The 19,679-nt window shown below is 59.5% G+C and overlaps 1 protein-coding gene across 1 annotated transcript; it reads left to right on the plus strand.

Moving 5' to 3' along the window:
* The first annotated feature begins 1,882 nt into the window (after positions 1-1,882).
* On the plus strand, positions 1,883-19,587 carry TRAPPC10 (trafficking protein particle complex subunit 10). Its single transcript, XM_049785417.1, has 23 exons — positions 1,883-1,994; positions 3,511-3,592; positions 4,976-5,111; positions 5,230-5,426; positions 5,833-6,028; positions 7,492-7,603; positions 8,118-8,365; positions 11,811-11,957; positions 12,162-12,276; positions 12,666-12,742; positions 13,202-13,293; positions 13,731-13,871; positions 13,971-14,083; positions 14,416-14,930; positions 15,047-15,188; positions 15,610-15,768; positions 16,003-16,196; positions 16,646-16,746; positions 16,873-16,999; positions 17,194-17,364; positions 18,359-18,536; positions 18,863-19,057; positions 19,163-19,587. The coding sequence occupies exons 1-23, from the start codon at positions 1,931-1,933 to the stop codon at positions 19,399-19,401; spliced, it is 3,741 nt and encodes a 1,246-aa protein (XP_049641374.1). The 5' UTR covers positions 1,883-1,930; the 3' UTR covers positions 19,402-19,587.
* The last annotated feature ends 92 nt before the right edge of the window (positions 19,588-19,679 follow it).

Here is a 19,679-nt window from a genome sequence, read left to right on the forward strand (position 1 = left end):
ATCTTCTGCATAGGAATCTCTCAACTTCTCCGACCGCAGCATCTGTATGCCACCTGCCCCTGCACCCTCTGGCCTCTGTCTCCCGCTGTGGCTGTCCCCCACAAGCACAGGCCCCGATGAGAACGCTGAACACGGCCTCCTGGGCTTTGAGCACTTGCTGGCACCGTTTCAGGCTGAAGAAGTTCCAACTTTACCCTCGCCCAGCACAGTTAGTTCAGTTGCTGCATTTTTTTTCCTTCTAAAATTTGGGCCATGCTCAGCAGTGCTCAGACTTACTCCTGACTCTGTGTTCAGGGATGGTTCCTCAGGGGCTCAGAGGGGCCCTATACAGTGCCAGGATCGAACTAGGATTGGCCACATGCAGGGCTAGCGCTTTCTCCGTGCCTCTTCCCAGCCTTGTTTCAGGTTTAAACCCAGGGGGGTAGGGGGTAGGATGTTCTTTGGGCTTTTCTGCAGGCTCAGCTCAGCTTTTACCTCTAGGCTCTGTGTTGCTCTGGCTTTACTACCTGCAGGTCTTAGAAACCCTGCCCATATGGCTTGTTTTGTTTTGGTGCCACACCTAGCAGTGCTTAGGGGTTACTCCTGGTTCTATGCTCAGGAATCAGCCCTGATGGGCTTGGAGGGCCCTATGTGATGGCAGGGATCAAACCTGGGTTGACACGTGCAAGGTAAACACCCTCCCCGCTGTGCTATCACTTTGGCCCCTACATTGCGCTTCTGATCCAGCTGCAGAGTCAGTCCCTTGTTGTGTCCACAGGAATGTTGTGTCCACAGTGAATGTCAGCTCATCCATCCACAGAAGCCGATCCAGGTCCTGGATGCCCCCATCCTGGGCGAATGCAGGGTCGGGTCGACCCTGAACCTTTGGTCCAGGTAGGAGTAGCTGGGCCTATGTCGGGGCATGGGCTCCCTGGCACTGTCTGTTCTATACTTCTTTTTTAGATCTAGAAATGATTAGGGGACTGAGGAACAGTGCTTGCCTTGCACAAGGCTTCCCCTGGCTGGGATCCATATGCTGCCAGAAGTGAGTGATTCCTGAGTTCAGAGCCAGGAGGAGTGACTCCTAAGCACCACTGGGTGTGGCCCCCAAACCCCAAAACAACAACAACAACACCACAACAAAAACTAGCAAAAAAAACCCTCAACAAAATAAAAACAGAAATAACAATAATAATGATGATTCCAGGAGTGGCTCCTGAGCACCACCGGGTGTCGTCCCCAAACCCAAAACAACAACAACCACCACAAAAACTAGCAAAAAAACCCCAAAAAGTAAAAATGGAAATAACAATAATAATGATGATGAGAGGGGCTGGAGCGGTAGCACAGTGGTAAGGCAACTATTTGCCTTGCATGCAGCCAACACAGCACCAAAGGTGGTTCGAATCCCGGCATCCCATTCGGTCCCTTGAGCCTGTTAGGAGTGACTTCTGAGCTCGGAGCCAGGAGGGACCCTGAGCACTACCGGGTGTGACCCAAAAACCACACACACACACACACACACACACACACACACACACACACACACACTAACAACAGTGACACGATCATGGTAAAGGGGATGCTAAAAAAGTGGCTCGATCCTGATCCTCAAAATAAAGACGATCAGGAATAATGACAGCAGCGGTTCGATAATGCTGAGGAGAGAGAGCTTCGACGTGGGGTCCGAGGGACAGTGACCCGGAGTCTCGGGGCCCTTGCAGCCCAGCCACCCCTCTGCTTCGGCCCGGGCCTAGCTGTCAGCGAGGGACTCCGGCCCCGCCCCGCCCCGCCCGCCCAGCTAGCCACGCCCCTTCAGCGCGCGCCCCGGAAGCGGTCGCGCGCCCCGGAAGCGGTCGGCGGCGGGGCCTCGGGGCGCGTCCGGCTCTCCGGGCCGGGCGGCGGGGCCATGGGGCGCGGGGGGCCGGGCCGGTGACGCCGGAGCCAGCCCATGGCCGCGGCCGCCGAGGCGCCGCCCGTGGTCTACACCATGGAGAACAAGCCGATCGTCACCTGTGAGTCGCCGGGCGGGACCCCGCGGCCCTGCCCTGCCCTCCCCGCCCTCGCGACGCCCGCCCGGGGGCCCGGCCGAGCACTGCGCGCCGAGTCCAGCCGCCCCGACCCGCCCCGACCCGACCTGCGGGGTCCCGGAGCGGCCCCTGGGTCTGCAGGAGGGGAGGAAGGAAGGAAGGAGGAAGGAAGACAAGGAAGGAAGGAAGGAAGGAAGGAAGGAAGGAAGGAAGACAAGGAAGGAAGGAAGGAAGGAGGAAGGAAGACAAGGAAGGAAGACAAGGAAGGAAGGAAGGAAGGAAGGAGGAAGGAGGAAGGAGGGACAGAGGGAGGCCGAGGCCAGAGGGGACCCCTCCGCTCTGCCTGGCCACCCCCGACCCCCGAGATCCAAGGCACCGGGCGCTGTGCCCGCGGGTTCGCTAGGCCGGTGACCCGCCCGAGGGTGGCACCGCCACTTTCTCTGCCGCCCAGGCTCAAGCCTCAGCTCCTGCCCCGATGAGGGGCCGGCCAGAGCCCCCGATTGATGGGGGATGGGGTGGGCGGGGTCCCCCCCAGGGGAGATGCCTGGCTTGACCTCTGGGCAGGGGCTCCACCATTGGCCTCTGGGGCAGCTGACGGCCTTCGGGCCCGTGAGCCTCCCTCGCCGCTCAGTGGCGTCCACCACACACCACTCTGGGGACTCTGTTAGCGGAGCCCTGAGTCCACTCATCCCGCGGGAGGGCCAGCTCGGCGGTGCCTAACACCATCTTCCAGCTCCATCCAGGGATGACCTGCAACAGCGGGCAGGGATGAGAGACACTGTGGGGGCTTCCCGGGGCCAGGCTGGGGCTTAGGGCGCTGGGCAGGACACCAGGATGCTTCCAGGGCCTCTTCCAGGGCTTGTCTGGAGTTGCTGGGAGGGAGACAGGGGACCAAGGGACTGCTCTGCTTCCGGCTCTGACTGCTGGCCCTCTGCCTCTGTGGGGAGCTCACACCCACGCACACATGCACAGTCCAACTCAGACCCTCGTGTTCGTTCGTAGGCACGCTCAGACTCAGGCTCACACTCCCGTCCACACTCACTCTCACTCTCACCTCCACTGACGTTCGTATTGATGCTCCCACTCACACTCAGTTTCGTTTGTGCTCACATTTGTGCTCCCTCTGGCTTAGCGAGCCTTCAGGTCTCGGAGCTGTGGCAGGGGTGTGCCCTACAGACGGGAGAGGCTGGCAGGATACTAGCTCCGTCAGGGCCCCCACGGCCGCCTGGCTCCCACCTGTCACTAGGGACCTGAAACGGTGATGCTGCGGCTTTGCTGGGACAGAGGCCATGTAGTCCCGTCCTGCAGGTCCAGAGTGTGGTTGCTCATGGGAGCACTTGAAGGGGGCGAGACCCTCCCTGCCTCAGTTCCACGTTCCCCCATTCTGTGGCAGGGCTACTTGGTCCCCCCTCTGGTCCTCTTCTTCCAGAGCCAGGGCTCAGGGATCAAACCTCCTGGCGGCTGTCCCCTCTGATCCCTCTTGGCCTCCATTTCCCTGCAGGTGCTGGCGACCACAACCTGTTCTCATCCCTGTTCCCAATGCTGTCCCAGCAGCTGCCACGGGAGCCCATGGAGTGGAGGAGGTGAGTGGCCCTTCCCGCCCTCTGGGGCCACAGCCCCTACCAATGTGACAGAGGTGCTGGGGCTGTGGGACATGGCAGTGCGTGGAGGATGGATGTGCTCTTTTGAGGAAGAAACTATAATGAGGGCCGGAGCCACAGCATGGCGTGGGGTGGGGGTGGCGCATATGCCTTGCACATGGCAGACCTGGGTTCAATCTCTGGACTCCCATAGGGTCCCCCGAGCTCTGCCAGAAGTAAGATGGCAGCTCTTGAGTCCAGAGCCAAAAGTAATCTCTCAGCACCGCCAGTGTAGTCCCAAAAGAAGAGAAATGAGAATGAGTCACTTGGGCCTTGGAAGTGAAGGCGGCCTAAGCAGAGATGTAGCCGGAGAGTGCAGGGATCACGCCAGCTCACACCGATGTCCAGGCAAGATGCTGCAGACACGGGCCTTGGGGTGGGGGCTGCGGGGACAAGCAGGACCCAAGTGCACTCCTGAGCAGGCAGCACAGCCCCAGAACAGCCGTGGAGCCTTGGCATTTTCCCTGCACTGAGCCCAGCTGAGCTGTGCCTTTGCCCAGAGCACAGGTGTTCCAGTCCACGTTGGAGGGCGGTTAGGTGTCCTGAGCGCAGTGAGAAACCTTTCTGAAATAGTCCAGACATGTCACAGCAGTGAGAAAGGAACCCCGTTGCCTGGCCCGCCAGGAGCAGCACAGTCCCAGAACCATAGCAGTAAGGGTGTCGGGCATCTTGGGTTTGAATTTGGGGCTGGGAGCCTTGGTTGTGGCAGAGCCTGGGATGGAGAGACCCTGAGCTTGAGTCCAGGCAGCCCCGGCAGTGTTGGAAAGGCCCCAAGAAGGACCAGCAAGCTAGGATCAAGCCCTGCCTATTGCTGCGCATGAAGGAGGGAGGGGAGAGATTGTGTCTTGCCTAGTCCCAGGGATGAGAGACCGTCCATTCTTTCATTCATTCACTCATTTATTTATTTATTGGTTTTGGGGCCACACTCGGCAGTGCTCAGAGCCTACTTCTCAGAGCCTACTTCTGACTCTGCACTCAGGAATCACTCCTGGAAGGCTCGGGAACCCTATGGGATGCCAGAAATTCAACCTGGGTTGGCCGTGTGCAAGGCAGACACCCTCCCGCTATGCTATCCCTCCAGCTCCGAGACTGTCCCTTTATCCCAAGTGGCAGCTCATAAACTCACCGAGAATGTCGCAAAGAACAGGGTAGAAGGAGGGCAGTTGGGTGATAAGAGAGTGTTCCTTGGGCGCTGTTGTTGGAAGTTTGGGCAGGACCGTCATCTCCCCAGGGGAGACAGGGGGATCAGTCTGGGCAGCCTCTTTCTGTCCTTGTTGGGCTCCGGTCCTCCTCGTTATTCTCTGTGACCTGGGCCCTCGTTTTTAGGTCTTATGGCCGTGCCCCCAAGATGATCCACCTGGAGTCGAACTTTGTTCAGTTCAAAGAGGAGCTGCTACCCAAAGAGGGGAACAAAGCGCTGCTGACCTTCCCCTTCCTGCACATCTACTGGACCGAGTGCTGTGTGAGTGCTCCCCTCCCTCATCCCAGGGATCAAGCGCTGAGTGAGTGTTCCTGGGGACCCAGAGGTGCGTGAGTGCTCCCCTCCCGTGGTGGGGCCGTGACCAAGGATCCTGTCCCAGGACACAGAGGTGTACAAGGCCTCGGTGAAGGACGACCTCACCAAGTGGCAGAACGTCCTGCGGGCACACAGCTCCACGGACTGGCTCATTGTGGTGGTGGAGAATGATGCCAAGAAGAAGAACAAGACCAACATCCTCCCCCGGACGTCACTCGTGGACAAGATCAGGAGCGACTTCTGCAACAAGCAGAGTGACCGGTGGGCGCGGGGATCGTAGGCAGCCGCACCGAGACCCTGGGCACGCCCTGGGGATGGGGACCTCCTGTGAGGTTTGAGAGTGGGGGTTGTCTTAGGGAGGGCTGGAAATGCCATGGGAAGCCCAGCTCCAGCAGGGTCCCTGCCTTTTGTTACACCCTGGGTTGAGGGGCACTGGGTCGTGATGTGCTCAGCATGTCGGGTCTAAAGTGGGTGGGTGGGCGCCCCAATCCCTGGGCTGCTCCCAAATCCCTCTCCCATTTCCTGCACACACTCAACACACACCTCAGGACCCAGCCACCACTGCTCGTGTGGCTCTGTCTCCGGTCTCAGCCCCTAGGAGCACTGTGCAGTGGGGCACAGGGAGTGGTGCGGGCAGGCGCCGGGGTGTGACAATGCGTGTCTGCAGGTGCGTCGTGCTCTCTGACCCGCTCAAGGACTCTTCGCGAACGCAGGAATCCTGGAACGCCTTCCTGACCAAACTTCGGACACTGCTGCTCATGTCTTTCACCAAAAACCTGGGCAAGTTTGAGGATGACATGAGAACGCTGCGGGAGAAGAGGACAGAGCCGGGCTGGGGCTTCTGTGAATACTTCATGGTTCAGGTACTTGGCTCCTCCCCTGTCTCCTTGGGCTGGAGATGGGAGGCGGGTGAAGTCTGTATTTTTCCAGAGACTGGCCAGGATGTCTCTGCTTCCCTGCTGGGCAGAGATGAGCCTTCATGGGGGTAAAGCACCACACGGGGCTGGGGCTGGAGTTGGGACCTACTGCGTGAGGGTTCACAAGGAGTGACCTTGAGCGTGCAGACCTTATACTGAAGACACCAGCAGGCAGACCTGGGGAAGCCAGGCTCCCTTTAGGGATGTGCTCTTTGATGTGGCCGTTTGCTGAGTGAGCGACCCCAGAGCTCTTACACCATGACCGAACCCCAAGACTGTCGCTCACTGGGGCATGCCCGGAAGGCACTGTCTGCCTGAACTGCTCCCCGGGGTTGCTACACCCCCCTTTTTTCCTGAATGCATAGACAGGCAGTCAAAAAATTTCAGGGCCCTATTGCCTATGAGTACAGGTTATTTTTTCAAGCATCTTTTCTTACGTTTTCTTTTTTTTTTTCTTTCTTTCTTTCTTTTTTTTTTTTTTTTTTTTTTTGGTTTTTGGGCCACACCCGTTTGACACTCAGAGTTTACTCCTGGCTATGCGCTCAGAAATTGCTCCTGGCTTGGGGGGACCATATGGGACACGGGGGGATCAAACCGCAGTCCGTCCTACGCTAGCGCTTTCAAGGCAGACACCTTACCTCTAGCACCACCTTCCCGGCCCCACGTTTTCTTTTTTTTTTAATTTTATTGATTGATTAATTGATTGGATTTTGGGCCACACCCAACAGTGCTCAGGGGTTACTCCTGGCTCAGCACTCAGAAATCACTCCTGGCAGGCTTAGAGGGACCAAATGGGATGCCGGGAATCGAGCTTGCCAGGACTGATTTCTGAGCACAGAGCCAGGAGTAACCCGAGTGCCGCCAGGTGTGACCCAAAGCCCCAAAAACCCCCAAAACCATCCCTTAGGCAGTAGGGCCTTTTTAAAATTGGTGCTTTCCTAGGTCTCAGGATTTGTTAACATGTGGGATGTAGCACGGGGTCACGTGCACAGATGGGGCTCTAGGGCAAGAAGGGGCTGAGGCAGCTATGGGGCCACTGCGGGGTGCTGAATGTGGATGGTGGATGGTCTACTCCCCTTAGAAGGTGCGTCTCCAGGCATTGCCACATTGTCTGTGTCACGGTCATATCTAGGACCTTGCCTCTTGCTGAGTGCGGTGGGGCTCAGTCCTGCTGCCAGGACCCACATTTGGTTGGGTCACTCTGATGAAGGGTTGGAGACAGCAGTGCAGGGGTTGAGGAGCAGGGTAGCGACTAGAGGGGGCAGCCGGGGTGAGCTGTGAGCACAGTGCCCGCCGCAGGTCCCTGCCCCAAGACCCCCACTGCCCTCAGCAAGGCTCCCACTGCCATGGCTCCTGTGCCCCTGCCCGCTGTGCCACCTGCCATGCACTGACCCGTGACTGTCATGCAGGAGGAACTGGCCTTCGTGTTCGAGATGCTGCAGCAGCTGGAGGACGCACTGGTGCAGTATGACGAGTTGGATGCCCTCTTCTCGCAGTATGTCGTCAACTTTGGGGCTGGCGGTGAGTGGTGCCATGGGCCCGCGCCCCGTGCGTGTTGGGAGTCGCATGCTCGTTGTCTAGACCCCTGTGCCGGCGTGGGCTGTGATGGCTTCAGGCCTGTGCTGTTGGCAGTGGTGAGCCGGGAGACAAGTGTTGGGTTTGTCTTTCTCTGGGGCTTTGAAATTGAGCTTGAGGTGATTTTACTTATTTTCCTAATTTTGGATTATCTTGTTTGTTTTTGGGCCACACCAATGGGTGCTCAGGGCTACTCCTGGGGATGCCGGGAATGGAACCCAAGTTGGCCGTGTCCAGGGTCAGCGACCTCCCCGCTATGCCTGACTCTGGCCCCTGAGCCTGAGGTCATGTTAGTCGTGTAAAGGTGCTCCCCAGAGGGCCTGCCTGCTGGGTCACTCACCAGGCTGCCCGAGCCCAGTGGATGTGCCTCGGCCCCCTCCCCTGTGCCCACCCCGCAGGCAGTGAGGAGGCTCGAGGTCCCTGGGTCCCGGGCAGCGTCGTCACACGGGCGCTCCTGCAGATGGTGCCAACTGGCTGGCGTTCTTCTGCCAGCCGGTGAAGAGCTGGAACGGGCTGGTCCTGCGCAAGCCCATCGACATGGAGAAGCGGGAGCTGGTGCAGCGGCAGGAGGCCACGCTGCTGGACCTGCGCAGCTATCTCTTCTCGCGCCAGTGCACGCTGTTGCTCTTCCTGCAGCGGCCCTGGGAGGTGGCCCAGCGTGCGCTGCAGCTGCTGCATAGCTGCGTGCAGGAACTGCGGCTGCTGGAGGTGAGCATGGCTGGGCCCCAAGAATCTGTCCTCTCCCCCGGGCCTCCTGCTCTCCTGTCCTCCCCTCCCCAGCTGCCCTACTCTTCCCAGGCTTTCCGCAGCCGCCCTCCTCCCCCTCGTCCTCTTCTCCCTGGCCCCAGTTTCTTTCTCTGTACTCATGGCTCCACTGTGGTCGTGGACCTAGTCTGGCCTGGGCACACATCCCGGGTCCCTCGTCAGGTTTATTTTGTGAAGTCACCCGATTTCTCTGTGGCTCAGTGATGTCTGAGTGACGTCCTGCAGCACAAGCAGAAGTGGGGTGTGTGTGGGGTTTGTCTTGTTCTTGAGCGTGTCTGTGCAGGAAACACGTGGTTCTCACTAGAGAGCACCCCTCTGTACCTTTGTGTGTTTGGGTCCACGTGGGTGCCTGTCTGTGCCCTCAGGCTTCACCACATGTGTGGACCTGTACATGTGTGTCTGTGCGTGATTGTGAGATTCCTGTGCACCTGGGTGCATGGCCAGGAGAGTCCCGAGTGTGTGCCTTTTGCACACGCTTTATATGTGCTCACGTGTGGCTTTGCATGTGTTTGTGTTTACCCATATGTGTGCCACATGAATGCAGGGACCTACTCGGGTATGGGAGCTCCAAGCCTGGTTGCCTCTTTTATGGTACTTCCTCACTGCTTCCTCAGTGCTTTCCTGGTCCCTCATGCTTCCTGTTTCCTCAGTGCCCCCTCCATCCCCCTTGACTCCTCCGTGCCCCTCAGTGTCTCCCTGGTGCCAACTCGGTCCTTCCCTGTGTTTCCTCAGAGCCTCCTGTTTCCCTTTGCTTCCTTGTGGCTTCTTCAGTGTTCCCTCAGGGCTTCCCTGCTCCCTTAGTGCTCAGTTAGTGTCTGCTTCAATGTTGTTTTAATTATAAAAGAAGTCTAAAGTCCTAGTGTTGAGGTGAGGTCTTTGGCAGGGCGCCTCTAGGCCCTTCAGCCCATAGGTTTGAAGATGCAGGATAACAGTGAAAAATTATCACAGGCAGTCAGTTAATATTTCATCGGATACAGCTTGGTCTATTCTGTGACCCTATCCACCACGTGCATTTCCTCACATGGCTTCCATGCTAAGCCTTTTCCATGCAGCTTCTTCTCTGTTGCTCTGCATCAGGGGTCCTCAAACTTTTTAAACAGGGGCCAGTTCACTGTCCTTCAGACCATTGGAAGGTCTGACTATAGTAAAAACAGAACTTATGAACAAATTCTTTTTTTTTTTTTTTTTTGGTTTTTGGGCCACACCCGGTAATGCTCAGGGGTTACTCCTGGCTATGTGCTCAGAAGTTGCTCCTGGCTTGGGGGACCATATGGGACACCGGGGGATCGAACCGCGGTCCGTCCAAGGTTAGCGCAGGCAAGGCAGGCACCTTACCTTTAGCGCCACCGCCCGGCCCATGAACAAATTCTTATGCACACTGCATATATCTTATTTTCCAATGAAGGGACAAAACAGATACAAATACAGTATGTGACTGGTGGGCCATAGTTTGAGGACCACTGCTCTGCATGATTGCTTGCTCCTCTTTCTGCCTCCTTCTCCAGCTAGCATCTTATATACTTTATTCCACTGTGCAGACCCCTCCCAGGTCTGGGTGGCTCTGACCATCCAGGTGAGATTAACATTTCAATAGAAAGTTCTGCCCGGAGCGGAATCCCGGTCTGGGTGGGTCTGACCATCCAGGTGAGATTAACATTTCAATAGAAAGTTCTGCCCGGAGCGGAATCCCGGTGTCCCCGTGTTCAAATCCCAGTGTCCCATATGGTCCCCCGTGCCTGCCAGGAGCTATTTCTGAGCAGACAGCCAGGAGTAACCACTGAGCATCTCCGGGTGTGGCCCAAAAACCAAAAAAAAAAAACAAAACAACAAAAAAACAAAAAGTTTAGGGCCTTGGGGAAGGAGTACCTCACACTAGAGTTCACAGCGCTTCCTGGTGTTCCCTGAGTGTTGTGTGGGCTTGCAGCACTGATGCATGTCTGTGTCCTGTGTGGTGCTTGCCTGCGGCTCTGTGGTTCTCAGTGCCCGCTGTGCCCAGAGAAATGGGCTGGTGGGGCCAGAGCAATAACACAGCGGTAGAGCATTGCCGGGACAGACCAGGTTCGGTTCCAGGCATCCCATATGATCTCCCCAAGCCTTCGCGTGCGTGCGTGCGTGCGTGCGTGCGTGCGTGCGTGCGTGCGTGCGTGTGTGTGTGTGTGTGTGTGTGTGTGTGTGTGATTTCTTAACGCAGAGTTGAACGCAAAGTCAGGAGTAACTTCTGAGCACTGCTGAGTGTGTGTGTGTGTGTGTGTGTGTGATTTTTTTTTTTTTTTTTTGGGTTTTTGGGCCACACCCTGTGACGCTCAGGGGTTACTCCTGGCTATGCGCTCAGAAGTTGCTCCTTGGGGCCGGGAAGGTGGCGCTAGAGGTAAGGTGTCTGCCTTACAAGCGCTAGCGTAGGACGGACCGCGGTTCGATCCCCCGTAGGACGGACCGCGGTTCGATCCCCCGGTGTTCCATATGGTCTCCCCAAGCCAGGGGCGATTTCTGAGCTCATAGCCAGGAGTAACCCCTGAGTGTCAAACGGGTGTGGCCCAAAAACCAAAAAAAAACATAAAAAAAAAAAAAAAAAAAAAGAAGTTGCTCCTGGCTTCTTGTTCGATCCCCCGTAGGACGGACCGCGGTTCGATCCCCCGGTGTTCCATATGGTCTCCCCAAGCCAGGGGCGATTTCTGAGCTCATAGCCAGGAGTAACCCCTGAGTGTCAAACGGGTGTGGCCCAAAAACCAAAAAAAAACATAAAAAAAAAAAAAAAAAAAAAAAAGAAGTTGCTCCTGGCTTCTTGGGGGACCATATGGGACGCCGGGGGATCGAACCGCAGTCCGTCCTAGGCTAGCGCAGGCAAGGCAGGCACCTTACCTCCAGCGCCACCGCCCGGCCCCATGTGTGTGTGATTTCTTAATGCAGAGTTGAACGCAAAGTCAGGAGTAACTTCTGAGCACTGCAGAGTGTGGCCCAAAAATAAACTAAAAGAAGTGGATTGGGCTGGAGGGGCTCAGGTCCCAAGACTCTGCATCCGGCTTGTAGGGATGTAGCCTCCCCGTTTCCTGTGCAGCTTTGCTCTGGCCACAGCTCCCAGGAAGCCTGGACCCATTGGAAGTTCCTGCCCAGGCCTGATCTTGCACGCCCTGAGGCCATGGACCTGTGGCCAAGCACAGCCCGGGAAGGAAGGGCACAAGGAGCACATTGAGGCTGCCTGTCCTGATGTTGTGGGCCAAGAAGCCACATTTGCTCCTGCCTCAGCTCTGTCCCCATAGTCTGAACTTCCCTGGACCTGCGCCCTGCTGCCCCCGATGATCTGGCCTGACAGTAGTGACTCAGCCACCGGGATATAGGAGCTGGCTCCCAGCAGCATTTTTTCCCTGACCTGTGCCCTGCTCGTCCACAGGTGCCCGTGCCACTCGGCGCCCTGGACTGCTGGGTGTTCCTGAGCTGTCTGGAGGTGCTACAGAAGATCGAGAGCTGCTGTGACCGTGCCCAGATCGACTCCAATATCGCCAACACCGTGGGGCTGTGGGACTACGCCACAGAAAAGGTGCCCTCCCCGCCCCGGGTTAGGGGGTCTGCGATCCCTGGGACCTGCTCCAGGAAAGAGGAAAACAGGAGGGCGCCACAAGAGGCCTCTGCCCCATGATTCCCCAGAGGGCTCTGGGATGGTCTTCAGGCAGGTCCAAGCCCTGGCATCTGGGCCCGTCTGTGGGCGGCTTGGCCCTGCTCAGGCTGTGCGTCTCTGTTGCAGCTCAAGGCCTTAGGCGCTCTGTGCGGGCTCGTGTCGGAGAAGGGCCCTGACTCTGAGGACCTCAACCGGACTGTCGACCTCCTGGCGGGCCTGGGAGCTGAGCGCCCAGAGACGGGTACTTAGGGGCTGGGGACAGAGGTTGGGGCTCCCTGGGGCTCCCTAGCCCCTCAGCAAGTGGCCATGTCACCCCTCGTGGCTAGGAGGCACAGTGGGGATGACCAGGGGCTGGTTTTGTGCCCCTTGTAGGCGGACTGAGTGCTAGGAAGGGGGGTGCCCGCGTCCCTATGGCCGCTGTGGTCTTGGCATGCTGATCACCCTTGTCTCCTGCCCGTGAGACATTGCTAGCTAGCTGCCTTCCTGATTCACAGCCTGTGAAACAACAGTCCCAGGCATGGGGCATGATGCGGGTGTTGGTGTGGGGACGTGCTTCCCAACTGCCTCGGACAGGGGCCAACTGCCAAGGCGCGTAGAGATAGGAGTCCTGATACTTATTTATGTCTCAAGCCAACACAGCCCAGAGTCCCTACAAGAAGCTCAAGGAAGCGCTGTCATCGGTGGAGGCCTTTGAGAAGCACTATCTGGTGAGGACAGAGACGAGGGACTATGTGTGACCCTGATGCCAGTGAGTGGCTGTGACTGGCCTTACACGGCTTAATCCCGGCGAGCTCTGGACACCGGGCAGAGACAGCACAGACCAATGGTCCTGGTGACCTGTTGGTTTACAACTTACAACTTGGTTCCACTCGAAACAAAGATTATCCGTTCTCAGTGGAACCAAATTCTAAGTTGTAACCAACACTGACCCCAATAGGATGGCCTGTGGGCACAGAGATGGCACAGACTGGTGGTCCCAGTGACCCAGACACGGAGTAAGACCGACATCAGACCCCTTTCTGCACTTTGCACTTTGATTTTTTTTCTTTTGGGATGGAGGGAGATTTTTGAGTTATTGAGAGTCGGAGAGGCCATGCCAGAGCGGGAGCAGGGTCTCTTGGGGCAAATGTGGCGAGTCCCACCACTGCCTGTGTGTTTGCCCGCAGGAGCTGTCCCACGCCACCATTGACATGTACCGGCGTATTGGGCGGACGCGGTCGGCGCAGCTCGTGGGGAAGGACCTGGCCGAGTTCTACATGTAACGGCTGTCCCTGCGCGCGTCTGTGTCGAGCCTCTCGAGAGCTGGGGGGCTGTGGGGGAGGGGGTCCGTGCAGGGGGTGCGGTGGGGGGTCCATGAGCCTGGGAACTTCTCGGGGTGTCTCCTCAGCTGTCCTGCTTCTCTGGCCTTGGGACCTCTAGGCTCAGGCATTTGGGTAGTCCCTTGGGCTGGGCCAGTGGCCTCGTGTCTTCGCAGGCTTAGGAGCCCAGAGTCTGTCCCTGGTCCTGGTCCTGGGGCTGGACCTTTCTGGGATCAGGGTCTTGGTCCGCCCACCCAGCCGCCATGGCCGGGACCAGTGTGTGGCGCCTAAGTGCGGACACCACCACAGGCGAGGGGTGGGAGGCGGGGTTCTCCCGTCTTCCCTTGGGTTTCCCGCCCTTCGGGCAGACCTGAAAGTTGCTCTGCCTGCGAGGTAGGAGGAAGAAATGCCCGCAGAAGGCTGAGGTGTACCTGCAGGGCGCCCTGAAGACATACCTGGCCGAGGGCTGGGCCCTGCCTGTAGCACACACCAGGAAGCAGCTGGCTGAGTGCCAGAAGCGCCTGGGCCAGACTGAGAAGTATCCTTGGGGTGGCCAAGGCTGAGGTTCCCTGTGTCCGTGGGCCCCTTTCCACAGTATTGGGGTGGCTCCGGTCTCTCGTCCTTAACTCAGCCACAGCTACCTGCAGACCAGCACCCTCCTGGCCAGTGACGAGCACCTTTCCGACGAGCAGCGCCAGCATTTCTGCCAGGAGATCCTCAGCTTTGCCAGCGAGCCTGCAGATGACTCTGGTGAGCCGCGAGGACACGGCCTATGAGCCAGGCCGGGTTCTGACGGAGGCCCCGGGAATGGCTGGGCTGGGCAGTCTCACTGCTCTGGGGCTCAACTCCCTCATGTGCCTCAGATGCACCCCACTCTCCCCCTGTGCCCTACAGCCTCTCACACATGGCTATTTATGGTCCACAGATATGGCCCCTGAACCGAGCTGGTGCCCTCTGTGGTCTGAGCATGTCCTGCAGAGCCTGGGGGCCCCGTTACCAGCTTCAAGGGCTGTAGTGGCCAGGCCTCGCCGCGAGTCCAAGTGCCCGTGATGTGCTGGCTCAGGTCTGCTCTGTCCCCACAGGCCACACGGTTGTGCTGCCCTTGAGCTCCTTTGCACACCTGAGCGACCTCCGCTTTGAGCCTGCCACTGCCGTGGTGCACGCGGGTGGCGTGTTGGGGGTGGACGTGACCGTGTGCAGCCGCATGCCTGTGCCCTTGCGCCTGGACCACATTGCCCTGCACTTCCACTTCAGCCTGGACAAGAACAACTACCGCAAGACGGCCGAGTGGCTCACCACACACCAGACGGCCAATGGGCTCGTGGTCTTTCCCGCGGCGTCCACCGCCCTGCCTGCCTCCCAGCACAGCATGCCAGCGCCTGAGCTGGCTGAGCTTAGTGAGCGGAGCCCTGCGGATGGCGCCCTGAGCACGGCGGGCATCATCTGCCGCAACGCGCACCTGCTGCTCCGCAGGTCTGACAGCACCACTGGCCCCGAGGCACCTTCGAGCCTCGCTCTGGACGACGGGGCCCACGTGCTTCGTAGCAGTGGAGTCACACTGAAGCCGGGGCCCAACCTGGTGACCTTCAGGACGCAGGTAGGTGGGTGCACAGGGTGGTGTCTCCCTCTGGCTTCACTGTCACCTGGGCCCTTCTTGGCCGGGAGGGCACTGTGTCAGCCGGGCCGGGTCTGAGCACGGTTGGCTTCCTGCAGGCCCAGGAACCTGGCACTTACACATTGCGGCAGTTGCGCGCCTCGCTGGGCCCCGTCCACTTCGTGCTGCCGCACCTGTCCCCGCCCCTGCACTATGACGTCTACTCGCAGGAGCCGCAGCTGCGCGTGGAGCCCCTCACTGGTGAGCCCAGGACCCTGCCCTTGCCCCATGGCTCCTGGGTGGGTGAGGAGTGCAGAGCCCAGGCTGGCAGCCCTCACAAGGGATTCCTGCGGAGACAGTGCTGGAATCCCGACTGATGGGGCGCTGCTCTGGCTCAGTCCACATGGGGTTGATGCCCCACAGAGAGCTGAGACTTGCTGGGGGAGCCACGTCTCTCAGGCACCACCTCTCTCCTCTTTGGGGTTAACCACACGCCACACATTTGAGCCTACAGAGAATACGGTGCCCGCTGCCCCGTCCCATTGGGAGTGGAAGGGGAAGAGCCATAGAGGCACCTCCTCGGGGTCAGAAGCCCTCTGGGGCTTGGACTGTGGGCGCTGAGGCCTGTCTCCTTGGGCTCCTGTGGGGTGGACAGCAGGTGCTGAGGGCCTGTCCCCTTTAGATGGCCTGTTGGCGGGGATTCCGCAGAAGGTGAAGTTCACGGTCACGACCGGCCATTACACGGTGAAGAACGGAGACAGCCTGCAGCTGAGCAACGCCGAGGCCCTACTGCTTCTCTGTCCCGTGGGCGGCCGTGCTCTCGTCTGCTCCAACAGCAGAGGTGAGGGCCGCTGTCCCCGTCTCTGGGACCTCACCACAGTCTGCGCCCCCCCATGCCTGCTTTCCAGAGCTCCATGGTGGACTCAGAGCTGCAGCCTTCATCTCATTCCTTACCCATCCCTGGTGTGCTCTGCCCTGTTGGTTGCTGCACCTTCGTCCTGGGCCCTGGGCCCGGCACTCCTGGGGCCACCAGTGCTGCCCCTAGTGAGTGCTACCACACTGATTTGTACCCTAGAGAAGGCTTCTGAGGCGGCGCTGCGCGTCCAGTCATCCGACAAGGTCACGAGCATCAGCCTGCCTGCAGCACCCGCCTACCACATCATTGAGTTCCAGCTAGAGGTGCTGTCCCTGCCCTCCACGCCGGCCACTGAGGACTGTGGCCCAGACGCACAGGATGCTGGCACGGCCATGAGCACCACCGACCACAAGGTGGGGCCATTGTCTGGGGACACACACTTCACAGCTTCGGGGCCCTGCAATTCCAGGGCCTCAGCCTCTCCGGGGCCTGGAGGTGGACACTGGGGTGGAGGTGGGTGCTGAGGTGCCATGGAAAGGGGGGAAGAGGAGAGGGTGCTGCAGCACCACTGTTGGCTGTGCTGTGCCTTGTGTGCCTCACGTGCATGCCATGTGTTGCTGTTTGTACATCATGTGTATGATGATGTGTGTGTCCTCTGTATACGCCGTGTGGGTGTCCTCGCTCTTGTGCATACCGTGTGTGTGTGCCACATGTATGTCCTGTCTTGTGTATGTCACGTGTGTCTTCTCTCTCGTGTACATGTGCACGCATGCCGTGCTTTGTGCCGCTTATGTGCATGCCACGTGTGGCCCTCTGGGATCTGTGCTCCCTGGGGGCCTGACAGCGTCACCCATGGTTTCAGGTGTCCATCGACTGCCCATGGTCCATCTACTCCACTGTCGTTGCGCTGACCTTCAGCGTGCCCTTCCGGACCACGCACGCTCTGCTCTCGGCGGGGACACGGTAGGGCCTGGACCCTGACAGCATGCGCTGGCGGGTGGGCACCTGGTCGGGCCTTGAACTGCCGGTGCTCCCAGGCTTTCAGCCCCAGTGCTCCCTGGGAACCCGTGTCATGTGTCATTGTTTCAGGAAGTACGTGCAGGTGTGCGTGCAGAACTTGTCAGCCCTCGACTTCCAGCTGTCGCACAGTCAGCTTGTGGATGTCGAGGACAGTGGGGCCATGCAACTGCTGCCTCTGAACACGCAGGCCCAGCAGGTGAGGAGACGGGCGGCCCAGAGCACTCCGGCGCCCACCACCCTTGATACGCTTGTTGCATCCTTCCTGCCACACTCCTAGAGAGTTTCTGCTTATCGCCTTTCACTCGGGAAGGGTGTCTGTGAGCCTGTCTCGGGCTTGGGTGTCAGGGTGGGTGCTGAAGCAGGTGGGGAGCCCTCTGACGCCTCGTGCAGCCTGTCCACAGCCAGCAGAGCGTCTTCTTCGTCTGGGAGCTGCAGTGGGCCCGGGAGCCGCCCTCGGTGCTGCATGGCCGCTTTTCCGTCAGCTTCGTGCCTGCGGCCGACGAACGGCCGGCCCTGTCCCTGGAGCCCCACACCTATGAGTTCCGAGTGGAAAACTTCTTTGTACGTGGGGCAAGGATGGGGTGGGGGAAGGGAAGCTGTGGGGGCTGGGCTCCGAGCGACACCAGTCAGGTCAAGGGTGGATGCCCTCAGCCCCCAGACCAGTCACCTCCTTCCGGCCCCAGCCTGAGATCCACCTGGGGCTCCTTCCTTCCTGGCTGCAGTGCTGTGATGGAAGGGGGTGCCAGGACTGCGATCCATGCCCTGTGTAGCCAGAGGGCATGAGGACCTTGAGGTCCCCAGGAACTGGGGCCCAGGGAATTCCTAGGCTTCAATCAGGGGGTGGTGGTGGTGGTGGTGGCGCTCACTGGCTTGGGGTGTCCGGGCAGGCCTTTGGCTGCCCGCCATGGGGTCCACAGGCTGCATATCTGGGAGATGGGTCCCCTACAGTGTGCACAGAACAGTTTGGGGGCAGCACTTCTGGGGGTGCTGCTGTTTGGAGCCAAGTGGGAAGGCCCCCGCAGGGAGTAAGAGCCAGTCCTGGGCAGTGAGTGGGCCTGGCTGTCCCTATGACGATGGACAGATTTTGGACAGACTGTTAGTTCCACACTTCCTTTGGGCACAGAAGAGCTGAAATGAGTGTGAGTAGGGGTGTATTGGAGAGGAAGCCTCAAATCCCAGTCCTGGGGGGGTTGGGGAGCGGGGGTCTGGAAGTGACACCGTCACAGGAAAGAATCCACACAGGTTAGGGAGATCAAACAGGCTTAGGAGCTTCCACCACAAGCTCACTCACTGCCAGCAGGCCAAGGTCCCAGCAGGCAGACAGGCAAGCTGTAGACCCAAACCGGAAGGAGTCTCTCTGCCCCGGGGTCTTTATTGGGAAGAGGAGGAGCACCCCCGTGGGGGGGAGACACTTAAGGATGGGGGCCAATTCAGAGGTGCATCTGCCCAGGTGGGACAAGCACCTGCTAGGAAGAATTATTCTGAAGAGCGTAAAAACTGGCTACTCCAACAGTGTGGAGCAGGAGTGGTTGTGTGACGTGGCCCTCTTCCCCAGACACTGTACACGGTGCGGGCGGAGATCCTGCCCCCTGTGGGCACCCCGCACTGCCGGACCGGCTTGCTGTGCTCCTTGGACGTGTCCATCACACGCCTCCTGGACCTGATGGAGGTGGACAAGGACGAGGCGCTGTTGCAGTCGGGCGAGCACTTCTCCACCAAGCTGCTGTATGAAGGTGGGTGCCTGGGGCTGAGCCCTGCCCCCTGCCGCCCCTCAGGTCCTGGCCCTTGGCTGCAGGACGCCACGCCAGCTGCCCCTGCCCGGCTGCTCCTCAGGGCCTGTCCTGCCTCTCAGGCCACCCTCCTACACCCTCAGGCAGTTCTGGTGATCAGGGCTGATGGCCCGGTGGGCTTTTTCCCTCATCTGTGTCAGGCAGCCTTTGGGGGTGCAGGGGCTCTGTGTACTGTGTCACCAGTGGTCTTCCTCTGCTGGGGTCCACGGGGTGCCTGGGTAGCCCCCAAATGTGGTAGTCCCGGGCACCAACCGCTCCTACCCCCGCAGTGGTGGACAACAGTAGCAACTGGGCCGTGTGCGGGAAGAGCTCGGGTGTCATCTCCATGCCCGTGGCTGCCCATGCCACGCATCGCGTGCACATGGAGGTGATGCCGCTGTTCGCGGGGTACCTGCCGCTCCCCGACGTCAGGCTCTTTAAGTACCTCCCGCACCACTCAGCGCACTCCACTCAGCTGGACGCGGGTCAGTCGGGGCGTGGGGTCTGCCGGGGAGGGCTCAGGGCGGCTCCTCTCCCTGTGCCACCACTCACCTGCGCTGCCCCTGGTCTCCTGCGCGTTGGCCTTGCAGACAGCTGGATCGAGAATGACACTCTGGCGGTGGACAAGCACGGAGACGACCCGCTGGACGGAGGCAGTGCCCGGAGCCGGGGCGGGGGTCACACGGTGGGCAACAGCGAGCACAAGGGCCTGCCCATGCCACGCCTACAGGCGCTGTCCCCCGGCCAGCTTGTCAACGCCAGTGCGGGCACCCAAGTGCTGGTGCTGCCTGGCCAGGATGACCGCGTGCTGGAAGTCAGCGTCACGTGACCGCCCGCCGCCCTTCTTCCTCCCGCCTCCCCCCGGCCAGCCCGGCCTGGCTCTGCCTCGGGGAGGAGGGACGATCGAGCCTCTGTGCCTTTGTGCTGGCCAGGAGAGGTGGTGCCAGGCCGCTGGGAAGGGGCAGCCGGCGGGCGCAGAGGGCGAATGGTGTGCCCGGACGCCCTGCCCTGCCCTGACTTGCAAATGCACTTGGGATTAGATGATTATTTTAATTATGGCGGTAACTGGATGAGCGATCCTTTTGTTTTGCACCTTAAGTCTTAGAA

The sequence above is a fragment of the Suncus etruscus genome, chromosome 13 (genome assembly GCF_024139225.1).
Source record: "Suncus etruscus isolate mSunEtr1 chromosome 13, mSunEtr1.pri.cur, whole genome shotgun sequence".
NCBI lineage: Eukaryota > Metazoa > Chordata > Mammalia > Eulipotyphla > Soricidae > Suncus > Suncus etruscus.

Coding starts and splice junctions, on each gene's coding strand:
- TRAPPC10 (XM_049785417.1), top strand. CDS start 1,931: ATGGCCGCGGCCGCCGAGGCGCCGCCCGTGGTCTACACCATGGAGAAC. Junction 16,197..16,645: donor TGAGCACCACCGACCACAAG/GTGGGGCCATTG, acceptor CCATGGTTTCAG/GTGTCCATCGACTGCCCATG. Junction 19,058..19,162: donor CTCCACTCAGCTGGACGCGG/GTCAGTCGGGGC, acceptor TTGGCCTTGCAG/ACAGCTGGATCGAGAATGAC.